Below are 19,315 nucleotides of genomic sequence, written 5' to 3'. Positions count from 1 at the left end.
CAGGCTCAGTTTGGGCGGCCATCTGCCTCGACCGGTTGGGGTGAGTGGATAGAGGAGCGAAAAAAGACAGCAACAATAAACAACAAATAGATACTGCAGATTGATTGGGCCAGTAACTGCACATCAGCAATATACAGCTCCAGGACCAGGGACATCTGCAGAAGGTACAGAGAGAGAGGGAGAGAGCACAAACTAGGGGAGAGAGAGAACACAATGTTAGTGACATTCAAACGTCCACTCCTCATATGTCAGCCTCAAAAATGACAGTGACGGATGAAAGGATTTGGGCCCTTTTTCAAAGATTCTACTGTTCTACAACCTACCAAAGATCTATTCTATTGCCTTTGATTTGATGATTATAAGAATGTTTTTTTCTGTAACTGTGCACACATAAAGAACCATTTTTGTTTCTCCAGTGCTAAAGGCTGATGTGGTGGTGGCGGCTTTCTTTTGCATGCTGTATGACCCTGTGTTTAAGGTTTTCTTTCCACTACACCACTTAATCTGAGAACAAGATGACATTACTAAGTAGACACCTACCTGGTAAAGAAATGCAAAGAAGCTAGCTGATCATCACCTTGCAAACTTCAAAAAAATCCAGTGGGGGTGCAGTGGGTGGAAAGATAATGTCACACAAAAAACTAAACTGGCCAAATGTGATGAACTTAACACACATGTACACCAATAATGTTGGTGTACAGCCATAAATAGCAGCAATACTAGGCAGGAAAGGCAGCTATACTAATGTAAAAAATGTCCTTAAATAAAAGATGAATTGCACATATGAAGAAGGTAGCTGCATTTGAGAATAAAAACAAACTAAATATGACAGATACTATTGTAGTGTTAGGTCTTTATGGTTGCTGTGTCATGATAGTGAACCATTCTCTCCTCCTTACTGACAATATCCCACCTGAAGTTTTACTCGTGATTGAATTCCACCTTGTGCTGACATTTCCGATAGTGACATAAATATGCCTGTGTAATTTTGTTGACATGATTTTATTCTCCCTTTTTTATATCTTACAAATTACTATATTGCACAAACACAGCAAATGCCAATATCCCATTTCTGTTGAACATTTGATGACGTCTTCAGCTGGATCCATGTTAATGGATGTTTAGGTTTGATGTTTATGTACAACCTGTGTTTACTCGAGTGATTAAGTGTAATCAAAAGGGAGGAATGTCGTGGAAAATCTATTTTATGAACTTCATGAAGATGTCTTTAGCACAAATTATTGTTATGGCAGCGGTTTGTTTTTGTTTTGCGTTTCTGTCTAGAATGCTTTGACTCACTTAATCCGTATGTTCCCTGTCAGGGACAAAGACTGGCTCTGGTAACTTCTGATAATACAGTATATACCTGAATGATTTGGATCTCAGATTATTTCAGATTCTGAAATTTCTCAAAATCTCCAAAACACTTGTCAGGTACAAAATTGTTGTTACTTATAGAAATGTGTGACAAATTATGAAAACAAGACAGTGGTGTCACAGTTCAAACGAATAGTAGTTACATTTACTAGATTTGTGGAACTCTATCAATCATCATACAGCATGCCATGGTCCAGAGAAAGAGAGTCAAACATGGTAATTGAAATAATGGACGTCAATTAAGACAGACATCTTTAACTGCTGTCAGCAGATTCTCAGACAATGCATTGCTTTATTTCAGTGCTCATTCAATCTAACAGGAGCATTCTTAAGCTGTTAACACATACAGATTCAAACAGCTGGGAAGCGACGGGAGCTATATGATGGCTTTTCAGTCTCACAAAGATTCAAAAAGTGTCTAGTTACACTGAAGGGAAAGTTGAGGGAGGGAAGGTTGAGGAAGGCTAAAATTTATGAAAATACACAATGACATGGAACAGGAGACAATGTGGTGAGAGCCAACTGCAATTATTCTAATTCCACCAGAAAAAGAAGCAGAGTTGTGTGCTTCTCCACGACAATATGCGTGGAAATTTTAAACAAAACAGAGGAACTGCCAATTTGCACAGTCTCTAACTTCCCAGTTCTTTGCAATGTGCCTTTAATGAGTTACATAAAATGAAAAGTAATATGTAGGAACAAACAGTTCAGTTTGAGCAGATATTGTACAAATTATGCCCTTAACAAAACACACCCCCACAACTAGATTGAAGCACATACTGTCAACTGTGTGTGAAGACACTTAAACAAACAGACGTTGTCTTAAGCAACACTACACATGAACATATTGTCAGCAAGTTGGAGAACACAGACAAACAGAGCAACATACATTTTTTTATATATACACATTATTAACCACTCTGGCTCAGCTTGTGTTGAGCTTCTGCATAAAGTGCAGCTGTATTTCCCAGGATGCTTTGCAAGGACAAGCACAAAGCTATATTTCTTCGTTGTCTGCTGAGTGAAGGCAAGTCATTTTTAAGTCTTCAGCTGGAGACTGAACAGCGAGCTAGAGGCAGAACAGAACAGGGTTTGTGGAACACAGTCTATGCAGACAGTTGTCTCGTGTCAGTGTGTGGCTCTGATGTGCTATTTTTGGCTTAGCAAATGTGTTTCACAAGTCTGGTGGAATGTGAGATTATTTTAAGACAAGAGCTGGTGGCAGGAGGTGAGCTGTCTGGCTCCCCTGGTGTCCCCATCTTTGACCCGTCTTAGTCAGTCAGAGACTCAGGAGATGGGCAGAGTTGGGATAAGGAGTAGCGAGGTATGGAGAGATCACAACCTGCCCAGACACCAATTTGACTGTGTGAATATGACACTTGTTCCTGCTGTTAGAACCTGACACCAGGGCCCTCACATCACTGGCCAAGCCGTTGCTCACAGGCACTGTACTGTTGCAGAGCACCCAACAAGTCCTCATAAGATACATTTCTTTGAGATGGCAGGGATCTGAGGACAGACAAAAGGACACTGATCTAAAACATCAAATATTAAACTGTACACACCCGAACACATCCAGTGAACACATCCAGAAAGAAAAACACACCCAGACTGACAGTTCCATCTAATAGAAGAATTAAATCTGAATGTTTCACTTGTTCAAGCAAAAACAGGCCTAATTGTGCCTCAGTCACTGATGAAGCTGATGCACCTGAAAATGCAGACTCAGAGTACGTGAGTAAGCTTACATGAATTCAGTTAGTCTGATATGCCAGGGGAGGAAGCCCAACATGCTGTCCACAGGACCAAACTTCAACACCAGCTCAGGGTCAGGAACATTCTTGGACTCTGAAGTAAGCACAAAGACAGGCAGTATATCATTAGCAACTTTATTCATATAAAAACAATCAAACCTTCATTTAAAAAGTGCTTATAATGAATTGATGATGAGGGGGAAGTACGTACAGTGGGTGCTATCCAGTAATATTTATGCAGAGATTAACTTGGGGTTCAGTATTTTGCCCAAGGACACTTTGACCTGTGGACCAGGGAAGCCACGGATTGAACCACCTACTCTGCTTCAGAGTAGGTGAAGTTCATAGTCGACCTGCTCTACCTGCTTAGCCACAGAGGCCCTACAGCAAGAAGGTTACGGGTTTGAAACCCATAAGGGGCCTTTCAGCGGGAAGTTTGCATGTTCTCCCTGTGTTTGCATGGGTTTTTTATGGTACTCCGGTTTCTTCCCACCATCCAAAAACATGTATGTCATGTTCATTGGTAAATCTAAATTGCCCATAGGAGTGAGTGTGAGTGTGTGAGGTTGTTCATCTATATGTGGCCCTGTGATAGACTGGTGACCCATCCAGGGTGTAGCCCTGCCTTTCACCCAAAAGAGAGCTAGGATAGGCTCCAGCAGATCCCTGTGACCCTAAATAGGGATAAGTGTGTATAGATAATGGATGGATGGAGTACTGCTAGATTTTTGATGACATGTATAATCTTTTCATATGGTGTTACCAGAGGTTTAAGGTTAGGTGGAAAAGTACAGAGAAAACACACAAATGATAATAAGTGGAGTATATTTAGCTAAAAACAGATGTACGGCTGTATCCCAATAAACCTATTTGCAATCTCAGTCATAGAATAAAATATTAAGTACAATTAAGCAATTTCCTCCAACTTATAGACACCAAGCAGTGCAGAACAGTTAATTAATCCACATTAAAATAAAATAGTGGTAAGATTTATTTTAATTTTTTCCCTCGTCATGGTTTCATCTCAACAGTCTCAGATGTTTGTCCAACAAGGCCATATGCCGTGGGGAAAGAGGTCACCTCAGCTTTACTCCGACACAAATTGATTGATTGTTGACAGTGCTGCAGCTTCTCTGCATAAAACACTTGTTATTGTCACTGCAGTGAATGCCATGGTACAGCTCACACATCCGCACCTTAAAATATGCACTGTGAAAGGGAATTCCTATTCAATTCAATTCAGTTTATTTATGTAGCACCAAATCACAATACAATAATCTCAAAGCACTTTACACAGAAACCCCAAAAATCCCTTATGAGCTGCATTTGGTGACAGTGGAGAGAAAAAAAACTCCCTTTGACAGAAAAAACCTCCAGCAGAACCAGGCTGTTTGGGCGGCCATCTGTCTCGACCAGGTTGGGGTGAGTAGGAGAGAAAAAGCATTCTGGATTAACTTGAGGCTTTTTATGGAGTTATTCGAACATCCTCATAATATTGACTTGAAGTAACAAATGCATGGACTGGTTTTTCTGCATCATTTTGAGACAGGATGTTCCTAATTTTGGCAATATTGTGTAAGTGAGGACAAGGTCAAAAATAACTCAGTAGTGCCATTTAAAGTAGCTATACATTGTTAGATAAGCTATTTCTGAGGTTATTAGACCCAAATACAAAAACTTCTTTTTAAAAGTAGAAAGTTACTGGGCATCCAGGTCATTGATGTCCTTTATACAAACTTGAAGTCTACTGAACTGATTTGTTTCATCGGGTTTCATAGATACAATAGCTGAATGTCATCTGCATAGCAACGGTAATTAAAGGTGATATACAATTTTTTGGGGGAAATAAATTTAGGCCCTATGGTCACCTAAATAATTAACCTTTCTGATCGTCTTTTCCGGGATATCGGATACTAGAGCTTTTGAAAACAACCAGTTTTAGTGTCAAATTGCATGAGCAACTGCTGTCACACCTCTTTGAGGAAGTGTCTGCTATGTAGGTCCCGCGACCTCTGAGAGCGGAGTGAATGACACATAATGGCTGTTGCTACAAGTGGAGATGTGAAGTCCAGAGTGAAACAAGACATGTTGGAAGGGTTAGTTAACATTTTGTTTTACCGTTGTTTCATGATTGAAATTGATCAATGACATTAAAAAAATAATTAGCTATATCTAACAAAGCTGAATGAATAAGACGGTCTGCCTCACAAACTAAGTACAAATATATAAAATAATATACTGTATCTTAACTGCATATATACATGATTAGAATAATTTGCAATTGCTTATTTTAAATAGAATAAACATCCAAAATATTTTCAGAGTGTAATATTCTTTATTTACAACAAAATGGAAAAAAAAACAATACAAAAATATACATATTGTACAAATTTTCTTCATAACAACTAATTCTGACCTGGCTCAGCCATTTGATAAAATATCTAATACTGGATCTGTGTTGACTTTTGGAGGGCCTTCAGAAGCCTTGTAAGCTGGTCCTGAGGTTTCACGGAGGATCCGAGTGGTCATTTCTGCCTGTGCAGTTCTGCACATACAGTCAGCGTTTGCTAATGCACAATGCAGCTACACTGGATTTCAATCACTGGTTGATTGAAGCTAGACACATCTTTGTCTGCCTGGTCAGTCTGCACAGAAAGTGGTGGGACAGGTATCCTCAGGATCATATATTTTGCCAAATCCACCAACACTTCCTTGAATATGGTTTCATCAATATTTCATATGGAAATATTGATGCTTTTGCACTACAAGATTAAGAAAACATGTTGTAGGTGTTTACAGTGAAAACTGCTATTTTTTTGAAGACTATTGTTTGTTGTTTTTAACTTTTTAACAACAGTAAATACTTATTTTCATTTATTTATTTGCATTTTACAGCATGTTTCCTTAAGTAATGGGTTGTTTTGCACTTTCCTTTTCCTCCTCTGAATATAACAATATTGACGTGTAATACCCCCGAAGTAATAAATGTTGCTATTTTTTAACAATAAATGCCTGTTACACTTACACCCAGTTTTCACTGGTTTGGAAATGCATTTACTTGCCTTGGGAAGTGTGGTATACTGTCCAGTACATAACAGTTCATTACTTCCAACTTCTTCATAATTCCTAGGATGAATTAATAACAATTGATTAAGTTATTTTTATACCTAATTTTAAACCTATAAAATTATGTATAAAACATTTACCCCCAAATCCGCAATCTCTTAAGAGTTAGTTAGCATTAGTGCTAACTATGCAGCTAAGGTGGCTAATGTCAACATGCCCATATTATAAGAAAACAGAAATAAAATGTATAGAAACTAACCACTGTAAATGAAAGTATCCACTAGTCCTTCTTGTCTTGTGCTGATGGTAGTGAGAACAGACTCCTGTTGTTACAGTCAACACCAGAGCAGCTTCTGTGCTCAGCTTGTCTCCTCTGGGTTCATCCTCTCGGTGCAGGAGCCAGGGTCCAAAAATGGCGGACAGCTGAGTTCTGCCGAACTTTTCCCTGGGCGATGTTTGGGCAGAGCCAGAGGAGGGACTTGCCTCTTGTATGCGTATACAAGAGAAGGAAGCAGAAAACTGATCGTTTTGCGACTCTTCAAAAAACAGGAGAAAAGGAAAAAAAGAGGCAGCGCATCTCTACCCCACGTCAGGTTAGGGTTAGGGTCGAGTACTTCATTCCTCTGTAAGTGGTGTGATAGCTGCTTAGCAACAGCTTTTTCAAGGACTTTAGACATAAAAGGTAGGTTGGATATTGGTCTATAATTACCCAAGGTCCCTGAATCAAGACTGGACTTTTTGAATAAAAGTTTGATTATTGCAGTCTTAAAAGCTTGCAGTACATAGCGTGTAACTACAGATAAATTTACCAAGTCTAATAAAAATTAGTTAATTAATGGCAGAGTGTCTTTAAGCAGTCTAGTCAGGATGGGGTCTAAGAGACACGTTGATGATTTAGATGAAGCAACTACTGATGTGAATTCAGAGAGATCTGTGGGAGAGAAGCAGCATAAACATAACTGAGGTCTTACAGATGATTCAAGAGCTACTGTATTAGAAGATTAATTTATGGCAGCTATACAAAGCATCTAATGAATTTTATCTCTAATAGTTGTGATTTTATTTGTAAAGAAACTCATATAGTCATCACTGTTGAGAGCTAAGGTAACACTGGTGTAGCAGATCTAAGACAGGAGTATGTTCACATTTCAAGACTGAGGAAGGAATTTTATCCTTTAGGGAATTTATTGCTTCAATGCAACCACAAGGGGGCACAATCCAGTGTCTTCATGTGCCGATCCCAAGTCCGGGTAAATACAGAGGGTTGTGTCAGGAAGGGCATCTGATGTAAAATTTAAGCCAAATCAAACATGCAAATCACAAAGATGATTTGCTGTGGCGTCCCCTGGAGGGAGCAGCCAAAAGGAAAAGAAGGGAATTTATTGCTCTAAAACATTTAGTGACCTATTAAGGAAAACAGGAAGTGGCACATCCCTCACCACCAAATACTGCACTGTCAAGACTCTATTTGACAAAAAGCAGACCAAATTGTTATTTTTTATCTGTCATTCATGCTTGTGTTTAATCCATATAACTATATTCATTTGAGTTGTTGAACTATTGACTCTGGGCTTGTCATGTGTTTGAACTTTCCTGGGTGGAAAAAGAAATTACTGTTCCCATTTTAGAAAACATGCTTAAAAACTTACAACACTTAAGGAAAGATTAGTCTCTCGATGCACACAGACCGGTGAGACTGCACCATCACAGTCAGGGGACTGTGAACCAATCACCAGCAAGGATGGAGCACCTCCTGGATTTCTCGCCCAGCACAGCAAGACACAAAAAAGGCACACCCAGAGATTTGGGGATTTTAAAGATTTCCAGATCAGCAGACTCCTCAAGACCTTCTTGCTCTGAAGAGAAAAACCCTCAGAAAGAGAGCACCTACAGAACCATGAGGTACAGACTGCTTTTACTGTCCACGTGAAGGTGAGACCCAAAGACATCCTCCCTGCATGTGGCTGTCCTGTAGCAAACAGCTCACCTCCAGCTGACCATCTCACGTCAACCAAACTCATTGGGACAACCCAGTAGCAGCCAGACAGAGAACGAGGAAAGGCGACAGTCCTGCAGCTGAGTACTTTGGGGAACACCTACATTTCTCCTGGAAACTGCCACTGTGGGCTGAGCAGACTGCAGTCCACTCAGCCCACAGTGGAACGGACCAAGCCTCAGTAAACCCGAGGTCAGACAAATAACCCGGGACTGTTCTGGTTGTCTCACACTAATCTCATCTGGTCTCCATAGGTACTTAGAGCTTCCTACTGAACTGCTGTTTTGACCTCAGACTCAAACACAGAACATAAATTACTTTCAAGATTTCTTTTCCACCACTGCAAACAACCTACTGTTATAATGTTTATATTTGTTAATTCATCTAGTTTCTCTGCTCAATTCTCCCTGTTTCCCTGCCTATGAAAATAGTTTGAATGTAACGTGTATAATTTAATAAATCTTAAAAAGGCATCTGTGACTGGTATCATTGATGCAAACACGTCACTGAATCAGGGAACTCTCGTCCAGATTGTGTAGACTGATATCCTGTATTTTTCATTAAATGACTGGTTGATCCGCCATCAAAGGATCTGGTGCCCCAAAATTATGAAGATGGTTTATGATATTCATAAACCATACATAAACATATTCATGTTTAATGCATGTATAATGTTAAGTATATAATTTTGGTCAGTGTATTTATATTCATTACACTGGGCTCAACAGAGCTGTGACTTTTTGTCAGCCTGGCTACATTGCTGAAAAGAAACCTGGGATTGTTCTTATTTTCCTCTATTAGTGATGAATAGTATGCAGTTCTGGCTTTACGGAGAGCTTTTTTCCTATGTTAATAGACTGTTTTTCCAGGCTAGATAAAATTCCTCTAAATTTGTGGAACGCCACTTCCTTTCCAGCCCTCGTGATGCTGCTTTAAGGTACGAATACGTAAACTGTACAATGGAGCTAATCTCCTCTGATTCACTAAATTCTTTTTTCAGATGGGCCACAGTAAGCGTTTCACACAGTGAGGCTACAGCACTGTCAACAACATGATCAATTTGGTAGGGAGTAGGATTGAGGCAGCTGCCCTCCATAATGTTGGCACATGGCATAGATGTAAATAAAGATGGAATCATTTTCTTAAATTTATTAACAGCATTGTCAGATAAATACCTACTGTAGTGGAATTTTCTTCAAAATGCTGCATGATTCATTATTTTAAATTCAAAACCTATTAAAGAATGGTCAGACAAAAATGAATTTGGGGGAAATAATAATAAATGTTCAATATCAATGCCATATGTCAGAACAAGATCAAGGGTGTGATTAAAACTGCTTGGGTTTCTTAAACCTTTGAAACAATGTTAAAATCTCCCACAAATGCCTATAATGCACCAAGCTTCTCTCCTTTCTCCTCTCCTTTAAATTATTTACAGTAATTGATTGATTAGTCATTGACATACCAAGTCAAAATATTTTTATAAAAGGAGTTAGAGTTTTTAATTTAACAAGTTTAAGACCTTTAGTTTTTAGTGCAACCACAAGGGGGCACAATCCAGTATGTCCAAGTAAATGCAGTAATCCAGTAATCCGGGTAAATGCAGAGGGTCGTGTCAGGAAGGGCATCCAAAGTAAAATTTAAGACAAATCAAACATGCGAATCACAAATATGACTTCCATACCAGATCAGTCGCAGCCCAGGTTAACAACAACCGCCACTGGTGCTGTTGACCTACAGGGTGCCAGTGGAAATTGGACTACTATTGGTCGAAGAAGGAGAGGAGGAAGGCGTGTTCATAAGCAAAGAGAGAAGAGGAAGGGCAGGAGTGTAGGACTTAGAGTAGCTGTTTTATCATTGTGTGGATGGAAAGAGGAAAGGAGTAGGAATTATCCTGAAGGAGGATTTTGCTAGGAATGTTCTGGAGGTGAAGAGAGTGTCAGATAGGGTGATGAGTCTGAAGCTGGAAGTTGAAGATGTGATGTTGAATGTTGTCAGTGGTTATGCCCCACAAGTAGGATGTGAGTTAGAAGAGAAGGAGAAATTCTGGAGGGAGATGGATGAGGTTATTCAGGGTATCCCTAGTAATGAGAGAGTGGTGATTGGGGCAGACTTCAACGGACATGTTGGTGAAGGAAACAGAGGACAAGGAAGTGATGTGTAAGTTTGGTATGCAGGACAGGAATGCAGAAGGACAGTTGGTGGTAGACTTCGCAAAAAGGATGGAAATGGCACTGAACACATTTTTCCAGAAAAGGGAGGAGCATAAGGTGACATATAAGAGTGAAGGCAGGAGCACACAAGTTCATTACATCTTGTGCAGAAGTTACAACTTTTCAAAGAGATCAGTGACTGCAAAGTAGTGGCTGGGGAGAGTGTAGCCAGACAGCATAGGATGCTGGTGTGTAGGATGACTGGTGGTGAGGAAGATGAAGAGGATAAGGGTAGAGCAGAGGACCAAGTCATGGAAGTTGAAAAAGGAAGAGTGTTGTGTGGCTTTCATGGAGGAGCTGAAACAGACCATGGGAGGTCAGGAGGTTCTTCCAGATGACTGGACAGCTTCAGCTAAAGTGATCAGGGAGACAGGTAGGAGGGTACTTGGTGTGTCATCTGGAAAGAGGAAAGCAGATAAGGAGGCTTAGTGGTGGAATGAGGAAGTTCAGGAGTGTGCTAAGAAGAAAAGGTTAGCTAAGAAGAAGTGGGACACAGAGGACAGAAGAGAACAGACAGGAGTACTGGGAGATGCAGCGTAAGGTGAAGGTAGAGGTGGCAAAGGCCAAACAAAGGGCGTATGAGGATTTGTATGATAGGTTGGACACTAAGGAGGGAGAGGTGGATTTGTACAGGTTGGCGAGGCAGAGAGACAGAGATGGGAAGGATGTGCAGCAGGTTAGGGTGATTAAGGCCAGGGATGGAAATGTGTTGACAGTTGCCACAAGTGTGATGGAAAGATGGAAGGAATACTTTGAAGAGTTGATGAATGAGGAAAATTTTAGAGAGCACAGAGTAGAAGAGGTGACTGGTGTGGAGCAGGAAGTAGCAAAGATCAGTAAGGATGAAGTGAGGAAGGCGTTGAAGAGGATGAAGAGTGGAAAGGCAGTTGGTCCTGACGACATACCTGTGGAGGTATGGAAGTGTTTAGGAGAGGTGACAGTAGAATTTTGACTGAGCTACATAACAAGATCTTGGAGAGTGAGAGGATGCCTGAGGAATGGAGGAGAAGTGTACTGGTGCCCATTTTTAAGAACAAGGGAGACGTGGAGAGTTGTGGAAACTACAGAGGAATAAAGCTTATGAGTCACACAATGAAGTTATGGGAAAGAGTAGTGGAGGCTAGGCTGAGGTCACAAGTGAGCATTTGTGAGCAGCAGTATGGTTTCATGCCAAGAAAGAGTACCACAGACACAATATTTGCTTTGAGAATGCTGATGGAGAAGTACAGAGAAGGCCAAAAGGAGCTGCATTGTGTCTTTGTAGATTTGGAAAAAGCGTATGACAGGGTGATTTGATTTTCAATAAATTTGCAAAAATTTCTAAAAACATGTTTACTATGTCATTATGGGTTACTCACTGTAGACTGCCAAAAGGCCATTTTATTCATTTAAAATGAATAAAAAGCCTTAATACTTTGTCATAGCCCTTGATATCAAAGAGAATCAGGATAGCAACTACAATTGAATCATCTGTATGACATGTACCTATCTAAACCACCAATATGTCTTATAAAGCCCATCATACCCCTAATCAACAAATCTATATGAGATCTGCTTAATATATCTTCAGTAACAGATTATGTATCACAGGGTTTTAAGATTATAGTAATCAAAATTTTACACAAAACATCCTACCCTTGAACAAGACATTTTGATCAGTTTAAAGACAAATATCCAACCTGCTATTTATTTCTAAAATCCTTGAAAAAGCTGTTGCTAAGCAGCTATCAGATCACTTACACAGGAATGAACTATTTGAAGATTTTCAATCAGGATTTAGAGCACATCATAGTACAGAAACAGCACTGTTAAAAGTCACTTTAAGGTAAGGTCCTCCTAGACCTTAGTGCTGCATTCGACACTATTGACCACAACATCTTATTACAGAGACTGGAGCATGTAATTGGTATCAGAGGAACAGCATTAAAATGGTTCCAATCCTATTTATTGGACAGATTCCAGTTTGTTCATGTCCATGATGAACCTTCCACGCGCACAAAAGTTAGTTATGGAGTTCCACAAGGTTCTGTGCTAGGACTGATTCTGTTCACCTTGTACATGCTTCCGTTAGGCAGTGGCATTAGGAAGCACTCTATTAATTACCACTGCTTTGCAGATGATACTCAGCTGTATCTATCTATGAAACCTGTCAACACAAATCAGTTAACCAGACTTCAAGCCTGTCTAACTGACATAAAGGCCTGGATCACCAGTAATTTTCTACTTTTAAATTCAGAGAAAACAGAAATTGTTGTATTTGGGTCTAAAAACCTCAGAAATAGCTTTTCTAAAAGTATAGCTATTTTAGATGGCATAGCCTGGCCTCCAGCACTACTGTGAAAATCCTTGGAGTTATTTTTGACCAGGACATGTCCTTTAACTCACACATAAAACAAATCTCTAGAACTGCCTTCTTTCACTTACGCAACATTGCCAAAATAACCCTCCCTAACCCTCCCCTCCCTTTCCTTCCCCTCTCTTCCTCTCCTCCCCCCTCACATGTATATTCCACCACTGAATGTTTGAATGTTACTAACCTTGTGCTCTCTCTCTCCCCTAGTTTGTGCTCTCTCCCTCCCTCTCTCTCTCTCTCTCTCTGTACCTTCTGCAGGTGTCCCTGGTCCTGGAGCTGTTTATCGCTGATGTGCAGTTACTGGCCCCACCAACTTGCAGTGTCTATTTGTTGTTTATTGTTGCTGTTCTTTTCTCTCTGCTCTATCCACTCACCCCAACCGGTCGAGGCAGATGGCCGCCCAAACTGAGCCCGGTTCTGCTGGAGGTTTTTTTTCTTCCGTTAAAGGGAGTTTTTTCCTCTCCACTGTCGCCAAGTGCTTGCTCATAAGGGAATTGTTGGGTTTTTAGTTTTAGTTTTTGTAAAGTGCCTTGAGATGATTTGTATTGTGATTTGGCGCTATACAAATAAAATTGAATTGAATTGAATTGAATGTCACTAACCTTGTGCTCTCTCTCTCCCCTAGTTTGTGCTCTCTCCTTTTCTCTCTGTACCTTCTGCAGGTGTCCCTGCTCCTGTATATTGCTGATGTGCAGTTACTGGCTCCAACAACCTGCAGTGTCTATTTGTTGTTTATTGTTGCTGTTCTTTTCTCTCTCTTCTATCCACTCACCCCAACCGGTCGAAGCAGATGGCCGCCCAAAACGAGCCCGGTTCTGCTGGAGGTTTTTTCTTCCATTAAAGGGAGCTTTTGCTCTCCACTGTCGCCAAGTGCTTGCTCATAAGGGATTTGTTGGATTTTTTGTTTTTGTAAAGTGCCTTGAGATGATTTGTATTGTGATTTGGCGCTGTACAAATAAAATTGAATTGAATTGAATAACAACAAAAAAAAAATCCAGAAAAACACATTTCAAAAAAGTTATAAATTGATTTGCATTTTAGTGAGTGAAATAAGTATATGATCCCTTCACAAAGCATGACTTAGTACTTGTTGGAAAAACCCTTGTTGGCAATTACAGAGGTCAGACGTCTCTTGTAGTTTGTTACCGGGTTTGCAAACATCTCAGGAGAGATTCTGTCCCACTCCTCTTTGCAGATAGTCATTAAGGTTTCAAGGCTGACGTTTGGCAACTCGAACTTTAAGCACCCTCCAGATTTTCTACGTGATTTTTGGTCTGGAGACTGGCTAGGCCACTCCAGGACCTTAATGTGCTTCTTCTTGAGCCACTCCTTTGTTGCCTTGGCCCTTGTGTTTTCGATAATTGCCATTCTGGCATATCCATCCAAGACCCATTTTCAATGCCCTGGCTGAGGGAAAGAGGTTCCCACCCAAGATTTGACGGTACATGGCCCCATCCATAGTCCCTTTGATGTGGTGCAGTTGTCCTGTCTCCTTAGCGGAAAAACACTCCTAAAGCATAATGTTTCCACCTTCATGTTTGACGGTGGGGATGGTGTTCTTGGGGTCATAGGCAGTATTCCTCTTCCTCCAAACACGGCGAGTTGAGTTGATTCCAAAGAGCTCGATTTTGGTCTCATCTGACCACAACACTTTTACCCAGTTCGCCTCTGAATCATTCAGATGTTCACTGGCAAACTTCAGACGGGCCTGTACATGTGCTTTTTGAGCAGGGGTACCTTGTGGGCACCACAGGATTTCAGCCTTTCATGGTGTAGTGTGTTACCAATTATTTTCTTGGTGACTATGGTCCCAGCTGCCTTGAGATCATTGACAAGATCCACCCGTGTAGTTCTGGGCTGATTCCTCACCGTTCTCATGATCATTGAAACTCCACGAGGTGAGATCTTGCATGGAGTCCCAGACCAAGGAAGATTATTTTATGTTTCTTCCATTTGCAAATAATCGCACCAACTGTTGTCACCTTCTCACCAAGCTGCTGTAGCCCATTCCAGCCCTGTGTAGGTCTACAATCTTGTCCCTGACATCCCTGGACAGCTCTTCGGTCTTGGCCATGGTGGAGAGTTTGGAATCTGATTGATTGCTTCTGTGGACAGGTGCCAGAAATCTTGCTGGTTGATAGGGGATCAAATACTTATTTCACTCACTAAAATGCAAATCAATTTATAACTTTTTTGAAATGTGTTTTTCCTGGATTTTTTTGTTGTTATTCAATTCAATTCAATTTTATTTGTATAGCGCCAAATCACAATACTTACAACACAATACTTTTTTGCTGTTATTCTGTCTCTTACTTTTCAACTAAACCTATCATTAAAATTATAGACTGATAATTTCTATGTCATTGGCCAAATGTACAAAATCCTGGTCCTGGAGTATATTGCTGATGTGCAGTTACTGGCCCCACCAACCTGCAGTGTCTATTTGTTGTTTATTATTTTATTATGCTGCATGTTCTTTTCTCTCTCCTCTATCCACTCACCCCAACTGGTCGAGGCAGATGGCTGCCCAAACTGAGCCTGGTTCTGTTGGAGGTTTTTAAACGTTAAGGGGAGTGTTTCCTCTCCACTGTCACTAAGTGCTGCTCATAAGGGATTTGTTGAGTTTTTTTGTTTTTAGTAAAGTGACTTGAGATGATTGTATTGTGATTTGGCACTATACAAACAAAATTTAATTGAATTAAATATAAATGACCACAACAAGCATGCATCATGTGCACTCCAGACAAAAAAAAGTTTAAAAAGCTCCGGAAATTTTACACACACAAACACCCACATGCATAATGCAGGTACCTCTGAGCAATGTGTCCAGCATGGACACGCTGATGTCCTTGGAGCTCTTCTCTTTTTTCTCCACAGAGCGACAGAGCTTCTGTGCTGCCTTAACAATGCTGTGTTTCCCATCCTCTGGAGACAGCAGTTTCAATGTAGGCCTACAGGACACCACTTAAAAATACACACAAACACAACCACAAAGCATAATCACCTTCAATTGCTCACAAAATAGCTTAACAGGGTAATGTTTAAAATGTCCTGATTCTGAGTGTTTAAAGTTATAGTATCCCTAAGTGTGGCTAATTTGTCCAAATTTTACACAGTGGTACATTGACTTATATTATAAATTAGTAAGGTTAATAGTTCACTTGCCAGCAAAACATTTAGCTAGCTCTGCTTTTTTTTAACATTTGTATAAGCCTACGCTCCAGATTACTTTTTTTCCCCCACACTGGCCATAAAATGAAGCAGAACCTGCTTAACGTTACTTGACTAGGGGCCTTTCGGAAGAACGTCAAGGTATGAGGCAATAGTAGTACATGACAATCTTATAAAGAACCTTGATAACCCTGATATTAAAAAAAAAGAAGACCTACAGACCTTTGAGAAAGAACAGTCTATTACCTTGCCACCATTGTTGTGTCATTAGCAAACTTTATGATACAACTGGATGATGCAGTGCAGTCACACATCAACAAGACATAGGACAAAAAAGGCTAAGCACCCAGCCTTATACGGGTCTTCTGTGAATTCATAGTTCCCTCATATGTTCTCTACATCCCCTCTCATTAGATCTACTATTGTAGTAACTTTCCATTAGATCCAGATTTTCATGTCTTGTCCATGAATGTTTTGTTCCAGTTGCCCACTTATCATCCAGGCTGTTTTCGTTTGTGTATCTCTCATATCAGAGAAAGGTAGGCTGAACCAATACGGGATCTGGCTACAACCACAGCCAAGATTCAGACCTTGGTCTCCCATATGTGTGCACGTGTGTATCGGTAATAAGTTTATTTGAGAAATCTGACTGTAACCAGCTTACATGTAAGTGCACCTACACCATAACAACAGAAGAGCCAGGTGTGTGTCCTTACCGTTATGCTGAGGTTTGTCATTGCCATTGCTCAGAAACTCCACACTGTATTTCGGTTCCTCTACACCCATCATATCCTGCTGCTGCCTTATTATCTCCTTCAACAGACGGGTGCTGTTCTTCTGAAACATACCTGAGGGATAAGATCACTGACGATGATAAGCACAGTCAATCCAAAATCGAGAGAAAATAAAAAAGATGTGTTTATTAATATATTAAAATTTTATCTTCAACTTATTTAGCCTAACCTCACTCATAAAATGGGCTGCACAAAATAACATAAACAACATAACATGCTTTTGGAATAAACCAATCTATTCTGATCAAGGCACCTACTTTAAACTAGGATCATGTGTACATGGCCCTACATCCAAACAAATTGCCTCTAGACTAACTGCAACAAGTCACACTGGGTCCCATACTTCACCAGGAATATTACTACGAACACCACATCACATCAGTCTAAGTCCCTGGTTCCTGCATACTGCTGTGTGAGCTGTTGCTATGGTGACCAGAGCCCAGAGTGGGAGGGAGACTCCAACAGTATGGGCCTTGTTGAGAAAATGTTGTCACCATTAGCACCATTATCACAATGTTTTGTATCTCTACTATTTAAGGAACAGCCATAGCGAATTGTGATCATCACTCTCAGAGTTTTCCTGACATTTGTTAAGTTACAAGTTACTACAATTTTTTTTATATTTTACATAAAAATTGTCTGTAGGTTTAAAATGATAAACACAGTTAATTTGTTCCATTTATTGTGGAACATTTTTAGGCTTGGAGGTTAGAATGGAGGTCATGTGACCCTTGCTCTGAACATTCCAACACACCCTTTTTAACTTTTGACTTTTCAGTCTAACAAAGGCCTAAAACATAAACTGTGTTTGAAAAAAAGCAGTAACCAAAAAAGCGGATTAGTGAGTAAAAGTCCACAGTCTTCTGACCAATCAAAAGTTAAAATCATTGTTTTATATTAAAGTATGGTGACACAGGGTGGCCCCAAAGAGGACTGAGGCAGAGCACTTTCCAACAATAATAAGTATGGGAAATAAACTATAGTGTGCTTCTGTGCATTGCAGACTAAATTAAGACATGGGAACAGTCCCTGCCAGGTGTTGCCTGCTATAAATGTTTCAGTTTATTCAATAATAATAATATAGGGGGGTGATAGAAAACAGTTTTTTTTCATATGGGGGTGTTCATGCCGCTAGTTTAAAATTTAGATATACTTAGTAGAAACAAGAGTAGTTACTAGTGGAAACCACTTTATTACCTGACATTAACAAAACCGAAGCCACGTATATTATTGTAGGACGTTACATTCACGTTAAATTGCGTTGTGCCTAAATACAACAAGCAGACACCAAGATACAGTAAATGTTTTACCGTGATAATCATAGACGCTGACATATGATATACCCACAGCCATACACCAGACCACCAAGTTTGCTATGTCCGTATAGCTCGGCTCTTCTTCCGCTACCAATAGGCCGATGTGGATAGGCAACTTCTCCAATGACCTGCCGTCACTCAGCCACCGTAACCGGCGACTGGCGGAGCGGTTTCCATATACCGGTTTAGCGTTAGCATCTGGATTATGATTCAACTTCTTCTGATGGTGTAGAAATCCTGCTAGGGCTACCGGCAGCAGCAGAGCGTCCATCGCACGGCCCCAAAGCCGGCCCTTCCAGCTCCGAACCCGCCCACGGAGCCAAGAGACGAGCGCTCTGTTAACGTGGACCAGGACCAGCATGAATCGCCATAACAGGCCGTACAGCAGCGCCATTATTCAGTCAGAGTAGTGGTCAAATCACAAGTACAGCGGCTTACTCAGAAATATTATCCACCTATAATAAAATCTGGTCAGCACTGCATACAGCTCAAATTGCCTTCCGCCATGATCCTCTCTCTCTTTAGCAACCTCTGACCTGTGAACCCTCAGCGCGATACACGTTGTTCACCGGTTGGACAAGATAATAATGACGTAATAATGTAGCCTACTTAAAGTGTCAACTCAACGAAGTGGTGGGGTGGGCGGATCGTTGCCTAAACTATCTCTCTTACCAGTGCCACGTTTGTTTTGAGTATCAATAATACATCATGTACAATACCACCTGTTAAAAACCTAAAATGAGGCTCCTTATTTTAGTTTTTTTCTCTGCTCTCCACTGGAATATCACATCGCCACATCATCACAGCAATATCCCATTATTGCTGGGCGACTATTAATCCACCACCCGCTCGTGGTACATAAAAGAAACGCTCCTTTTGTGTGGCTGTAAATGGTGCATGAGCCACCGTCATGGGGTAGAGCGACTCAGGTAGGCCGTAAGGTGAAGCAGCTTTTCGTTTCATTCCGTTCCCATATACGGGATACTAAAATCTCTTCATTCCAATAAAAAAGATCTATTGGTTAAGAATGAAAAAACAAAAGTTCTCCGTCTGCAATCCTGCAGTTTATTTTTTATAAGTGTTTAAAGTCGGTAATAGTTCCATCCTTGCGTAATTATTTTTTGCTTGGGAGTGGCGCGGCTTCATCACGTGCCTCTCGCTAGACCAATGTGGTTGCCTAACATTGGAACGACACGTAAATATGATTTCAAGATGGCGGCGCCCTTGTTATCACTGTCGAGTAGCGAAGAGGATGAAATTACGGCCAGATCTCCA

At 40.5% G+C, this 19,315-nt stretch overlaps 1 protein-coding gene across 4 annotated transcripts; it reads right to left on the bottom strand.

Moving 5' to 3' along the window:
• Nucleotides 1-1,494: 1,494 nt before the first annotated feature.
• On the bottom strand, nt 1,495-18,596 carry nus1 (NUS1 dehydrodolichyl diphosphate synthase subunit). Of its 4 annotated transcripts, none has more exons than XM_026318519.1 (5): nt 18,035-18,587; nt 16,647-16,778; nt 15,571-15,723; nt 3,126-3,225; nt 1,495-2,886 (listed from the first exon to the last, which is right to left on the bottom strand). In XM_026318519.1, the coding sequence occupies exons 1-5, from the start codon at nt 18,432-18,434 to the stop codon at nt 2,796-2,798; spliced, it is 876 nt and encodes a 291-aa protein (XP_026174304.1). In that variant the 5' UTR covers nt 18,435-18,587; the 3' UTR covers nt 1,495-2,795. The 4 variants fall into 4 exon arrangements, with proteins under 4 accessions (XP_026174304.1, XP_026174307.1, XP_026174303.1 ...); XM_026318518.1 differs by lacking the exons at nt 1,495-2,886; nt 3,126-3,225 and adding exons at nt 5,515-6,257; nt 6,457-6,682 and having other exon boundaries at nt 18,035-18,596; XM_026318522.1 differs by lacking the exons at nt 1,495-2,886; nt 3,126-3,225 and adding an exon at nt 3,336-3,415 and having other exon boundaries at nt 18,035-18,588.
• Nucleotides 18,597-19,315: the final 719 nt, after the last annotated feature.

Source organism: Mastacembelus armatus, chromosome 24 (assembly GCF_900324485.2).
Source record: "Mastacembelus armatus chromosome 24, fMasArm1.2, whole genome shotgun sequence".
NCBI classification, from domain to species: domain Eukaryota; kingdom Metazoa; phylum Chordata; class Actinopteri; order Synbranchiformes; family Mastacembelidae; genus Mastacembelus; species Mastacembelus armatus.
Note: the sequence above shows the minus strand (reverse complement) of the source record. Positions and strands in the feature narration are given on the sequence as shown.

Excerpts from the sequence above, each read along its gene's own strand:
- nus1 (XM_026318518.1), bottom strand. The coding sequence starts at position 18,434 with ATGGCGCTGCTGTACGGCCTGTTATGGCGATTCATGCTGGTCCTGGTC. Across the intron at positions 16,779-18,034 it reads CAGCGTCTATGATTATCACG|GTATGTTTCAGAAGAACAGC; the intron begins GTAAAACATTTA and ends CTTATCCCTCAG. Across the intron at positions 6,683-15,570 it reads GCTGGACACATTGCTCAGAG|AGGCAAGTCCCTCCTCTGGC; the intron begins GTACCTGCATTA and ends TACGCATACAAG.